Source organism: Scomber japonicus, chromosome 1, assembly GCF_027409825.1.
Source record: "Scomber japonicus isolate fScoJap1 chromosome 1, fScoJap1.pri, whole genome shotgun sequence".
NCBI classification, from domain to species: Eukaryota; Metazoa; Chordata; class Actinopteri; order Scombriformes; family Scombridae; genus Scomber; species Scomber japonicus.
The window spans coordinates 446,501-452,500 of NC_070578.1; the positions used below are offsets into that span (position 1 = coordinate 446,501).

The 6,000-nt window shown below is 37.0% G+C and overlaps 1 protein-coding gene across 1 annotated transcript in view; it reads left to right on the forward strand.

Moving 5' to 3' along the window:
• The first annotated feature begins 362 nt into the window (after positions 1-362).
• cers3a (ceramide synthase 3a) overlaps positions 363-6,000 on the forward strand; it is an 11,603-nt gene continuing 5,965 nt past the window's right edge. The window contains exons 1-6 of the mRNA XM_053324530.1: positions 363-418; positions 2,697-2,877; positions 3,282-3,399; positions 4,572-4,690; positions 4,810-4,867; positions 5,033-5,083. Of these exons, the coding sequence (XP_053180505.1) occupies positions 2,705-2,877; positions 3,282-3,399; positions 4,572-4,690; positions 4,810-4,867; positions 5,033-5,083 (519 nt within the window). The 5' untranslated portion in view covers positions 363-418; positions 2,697-2,704. The remainder of the gene's footprint in view (positions 419-2,696; positions 2,878-3,281; positions 3,400-4,571; positions 4,691-4,809; positions 4,868-5,032; positions 5,084-6,000) is intronic.

Genomic DNA, 6,000 nt, shown 5'->3' on the forward strand with positions numbered 1-6,000 from the left:
TATACAGGCTGTAAAAACTTCTCAATTGACACTCAACAGTCAACATCATTCCCTCTTGCCTATTAGTCTGCAGGAAGGTTTGTTTTGTGGAAGAACTTGCTTTTGTACTTTATCAGGAACACAGTACAAAGAAGGTTATTGGATCCCTTGAGGGCAGGGAGAAAAAAAGCTTGTGTATGTTGTGGCAATCCACTAACCTACCTCTACTTCCTGGAGGAGAAAAAAAACCCTTCCCAGGTTATTGTGGCTGTTCTGGGCGTGACCATAAAGAATGTCAAACAAAGAGAGAGTGACTGGCTATCTGTTGTAGCGGGGGAATAGAGGATTTTACCATCCATGTTTTCGCCTTTGCAAACAGCAAGCAGCCACTGTGGAAACAACAGCTCTTACCTGCTCTGCTTGGTACTTACAGTAAAAGGTAAGTCAATGTGATTGCCTTGCTTTTAGCTTTAATATGATTGACAAAGTGAGATTTTGTTTGCTTTCTATCAGGATATAAATATGTCTCTGGTTCTGATGATGAAGATTCAAGGTTTAATCCATGAAGATCTTACAGTTAGGCTTTGTTGCCTTTGTCAAGGCTGACTTGAGATGAAACAGGTCCTTGTTCTCAAGGAAAGATCAAGACAAAGATCCAGTGAGATCCACCATGTGGGCTCTGATCAAGAAGTGGGCTTTTAAATGTTTGAGAGCAGTTTGGCAGTTTTAAGGACCTGTGTTATAGAGCCAGAGAGCACAGTATGTAAAGGTGAAATGACTAGTACTTTAACTGGAGCCAGATCTTTGTTCATGCTACTCCAAGCACAAGTCAGGAGCTGTGTGTTTAATGTGTACATATAAAGCCTGAGTTCATGAGAAACATGTCTGAGCTATTGTCCATTGATTATTCAGTGTTTGTCATTACAGTTACTTTACTTTTATTTTTCCTCTAAGTGAGACTTTCCATGTTTGTCTTTCATATTGGGTGTCTGACATCTAATGGCTGTAGATACTTTGTAGATAAAAAAAAAATGTTTCATGTACAAATTTTTGAGTTACAACTTGCTATGTCTGCTATGTATATTTACTTTAAGGTCCACCTGTGTGCACATCACACTGTTGATGTTTTGAGTCAGACAGAGTTGTCTGTCCAACATGCGGGCTGGACAGGTTTTGTTTTGCACATCACTGAGTAGAAATGGTTATGCTGTAATGTGACCACAAAAAGCCCTCCCCCCATCCACACACACACATACACACACACACACCTTTTGGGTGGGACTGATTGGAGATTATAGTATTGTCTGTTAGTGTCATGACAATGACCTTGAATCAGGAAAATAGAAGGTGCTAAGGGACCACAGGTACTCATTCACCAAGAAATCAATTCCTACATTTCCTCTAAAAGTTGGAGTAAGTAAGGTGGAATGATAGGTGTCTGTTGACTGGGACAAAAGTCTTTGCAGCTTTTGTAGAGGAACTTCAAAGAAAGACAAGACAATCTCAAATCACAAAATGTGAGCAAGAAATACAAAAATCAATGTGAAAAAACAAACGGTTAAGAACTGATATTATGTTCAGTAGATTTAACTACTGTATCATTGCCTTTACTGGTCTCCTAAAAAGTCTATCAGATAGCTACAACTCATTTAAAATGCTGCTGCTTGAGTCCTCACTAAGACCAATAAAGTGGATCATATCACTCCAGCTCTCAGATCTTTACATTAGCTTCCAGGCTTTAAGAGAATGGACTGAATGGTTTGATGTGCTGCTATGCCTTGTTGGAGTTGATTTACAAACACATTTGCCTTGCCTTCACATTACTGACAACAAACATTACTACAGGTGATTTTAAGCAGTTGAACAAACAACTGATCCTGTTGTTTTGTGCAGTAGCTGTCTCACCAGTCCTGTTTGTGTGGGTCTTTGGAATAAGTGTGACTGAACAACCTGGCAGCCACTGCAGCTTGACTGATCTATGAATAACTGACTTCTTATCAGCTGCCTCTATGTTACTTTACCTCCAAACTGAACACACACACACACACACACACACACACACACACACCACATATTGACTCCATTATAAACTGCTTTGTGCTGTGATGTGTTGCTAGGTTGCAGTGCAAGCTTTCATTGTCCTTTTTTCTTTTCCTTGTCACTATATGTCCGTTGGTCTCTCTCTCTGTTTGAGAGTAGGGCTGTTAAACTAGGTGTGGAGCGATGTTGAGAATAAGGGAGGGATCACTGGGTCAATATTTGTTTTGGAAATAGAACTTTATGTACACTACAGTAACTATAGCATCTTATGTGGCAGTTTCTTAATAGAATCTTATCTCACAGCCTTCTCTGTCATACAGCTAATAGCTTATCATTTGGGAAGTCATTTCTCGTTATGGTGTAATAATTTATAATTATTACAAGATATTTTGAAATGGTGGTTCATTTGGATGTCACACTGCTTGAATTACAGATACAAACTGATCAAAGGATATGTGAAATGGACGAGGTGTCCAAATATGGCAGCGTTTTCTGATGTAAGATAACTATTGACACATTTAGTGTTAAAAAGTATATTCCTTGGATATCCATTTATTACCGTCTTGTTTTTCCACAATTGTTTGTGAATTGTCAGTCGTATCATAACCCAGTCCTCGATATTAGCTATATGTCTGTTGGTAGGTCCCCTAACACAGTGTATCTGCTGGCTCTGTCAGGGTGAAGGATGTTCAACATGCTGTATGAATGGTTCTGGTGGGACAGAATCTGGCTGCCGGTGAATCTGACGTGGTCTGACCTGGAGGACAAGGAGGGCCGCATCTATGCTAAAGCGTCACATCTCTATGTCACTGTCCCCTATGCCTTTGCCTTCTTACTCATCAGATACCTGTTTGAAAGGTAAGCTCCTCATGCTGTGCACCTGCTCTCCTTATAGTACCATTATACTTTACCCATAGTGTATCATTCGTTCCTTTGTAGGATTGATATTTCCTTAAAATAATAACTAAAACTTAGTTGCATAGTTTGCAAGATGATTTTGTGATGAAACAACAACAAGAATAATAATAATAATAATAATAATAATAATAATAATAATAATGATGATGATGATGATGATGATGATGATGATGATGATAATACATAGAAAATAGTTCTATTTATTTATTGTTTTTATTGAAATAAACATAATAAATGAAACTTCATCTCATCCATCATGTACTGTGTCCTGAACAACTCCTCCTCACTGTTAGATAGAGTATGTATCTAATTAGAACTGAACCCTTTCTGGTGCTGTTTGCCAGCTGGATAGCAACACCACTCGCAGTCTCTGCTGGGATCAAGCAAAGAATCCATCTGAAAGCAGACAGCAATCCCATCTTAGAACTGTACTACACTGCTCAGTGCAGACATCCTGCTCAGGTAAGCAAAGTCCCATTCAAATATCAGTCCTGTGACCAGAGACAGTTTGAATATCAGTACTACTCACACGTCACTGTTAACTTCATGACAATGTGAAATTGCACGCTTCACATCTCAATTCAAAATGTCAGTTGTTTTACAATCTTATTTTCTGTTTTTCCATCATACCTTACAGCTACTGATAACTAGGCCATGACCTGTACTGGATTTCTTGGGCTGATGATGATATTGGGATTAAAAACAAATTCTCATATTGATATATCAGCTGATAATCTTATATATATACAGAATATATACATAAACAAATAGTTTTTGCAATGATCCCTTAAATGTGGTTATTAAACACTAAACAGTTACACATATATGTAATGGGAACCTGATATTTTACAGTTTAACAATAAACTTTAATGAAAATGTAAAATGACATCAGTGCACTGAAACAGTGAACTTCACTGGGATAAATACATATAAATAACTATAAATACATACAGTATATGATATACTATAATATATGCTGACATTTGTAGACCTGACATATATTTATATACAAATATGATTATGTTTTTTTAAGTTTAAGTTTAGTAGCTTTATTGTCATTATATTGAGGCAACAATATAATGACATTTAGGTAGTACTACCTGAGCCATAACAACATTTAAGACAATTAAAAACAATTTAAGACATAAATAAAATATTGATAACCTGTAAGAGCAATAAAGTGTAATATGCAATATAAAAGGTGCAAACACAGCAAAATTCTTGTTGTAACAGTAGGCCACAAGTCATTAGTTTAACAGCTTGGGGGAAGAAGCAGTTTTTCAGTCTTGTAGTGTGTGACTGAATAGTGTTTTACTCCACATATGTCAGACAGGTTCTACTCAAATCCAGTTTCACGCATGATCTGAAGTACCTATAGGTGATATTGGCGTTCATAGCTCAGTTTTCCAGTGTTGTGGAGTAATACAATAGACATTATGGGTGCATTATCTTTGGGTTTTACTTCTTAATAACTGGTTAGGTTAACTGGATTAAACTGTTTTTGATTAGTTTTAAACCTGTCTAATGGTATGAGCCGTCATGCTGCTTGTGCTAATGGATTTTGGGGTAGTGAAAATATTCATTACTGACAACCAACACTGTGTGTTTATGTGCGTACCTTATCTCCTTTCCAGGCAGACATTGATGGGCTCTCAAAGAAAAGTAGTTTGTCAGTGAGACAAGTTGAGCGCTGGTTCAGAAAAAGACGCAATCAGGACCGTCCTGGAGTTCTGAAGAAGTTCCGAGAGGCCAGGTCACAACTGTGTGTGTGTGTGTGTGTGTGTGTCTGTATGTGTGTGTGTCTGTGTGTGATAATAATGCAATACCTCAAATAGTTACAGTCTATACATGTTTCACCTCTGCTCTCTACAGCTGGAGGTTTATCTTCTACCTGTTGGCGTTCATTGGAGGAGTAGCAGCACTTTACGATGTGAGTCATTGATATGATTTGAACTTGAGGCAGCTATGATTAAGTTAAAGTCACTAGCAGTCTTGTGGGTGTGGTGCTACATTGTATCTTATCTAAAAACTTTACTTTTCTACACTGTAGGAAACTGTACAAATATGATAAGATTTTCTCTCCATGTTATTCCAGAAAGAGTGGTTTTATGACACGCAGGAAATATGGACTGACTTTCCAAAGCAGGTTTGTACATAATAACCATCATATACATTCACCAAAAATCAATCAATCAATCAAAAAAGTTTTTTTCATTTATTTTTTATTTTTTATTTTTTGTCTGACCATATCTTGTTCAGTATAAGGTTTCTGTGTTTCCTCTTATTCTAATTTAGTGAGTAACTGTTCGTCTTCAAATTGAAATCTTCCAAACTACCCCAGCTATATTAATACACTGGGAACTTAAAAAAAACACCCACCAACAGCCCAAAACGTTTCAAGGTTTTTTGCCCACATAAAACAGACTTTTCCGTAATTGCCTTACAAATGTCACCATGATGTGTATAAACATATATTTTTCTTTTTTTAAAAATATGTCCTGTTTGTACACTGAACCCAGATGTTGTCCTGTTGTTGATCGTCAATGACACACACATATATACATACATACATACATATATATGTATATATGTATATATATATATATGTACATTTATATAGCACAGTTGAACTGAACTGAAAGTAGTAGTACACCTTAAATACTGATATTACACAATAGTGAACATTAAAAAGTGCAGTTCATCAAACTGTCCAGTTGGGGGGGGTTGTGAGGTTTACTGGGAGCAGTGCTGGTTGTACAGTCTGACAGCTGCTCTGGGTACTCCTCCAACCAAAAACATGCAGGTTAAATGTTGACTCTAAATTACACATAGGTGTGAATGTGAGTGTGTGTCTGTCTCTATATATGTTAGTCCTGTCCAGGCTGTAGCCTCCCAATGTCAGCTGAGACTATTTCCAGCTCCCCGTGACCCTCTAGGGGATAAGAAGTAAGGAAAATAAATAATGAATGAATGCATTTGAGGTAAGAATTTAAATCTCTGAACATATGCTTCATTTATTAAAGCCATCACGTACTGTACTTAAGTACTTGTATTTTATTATAT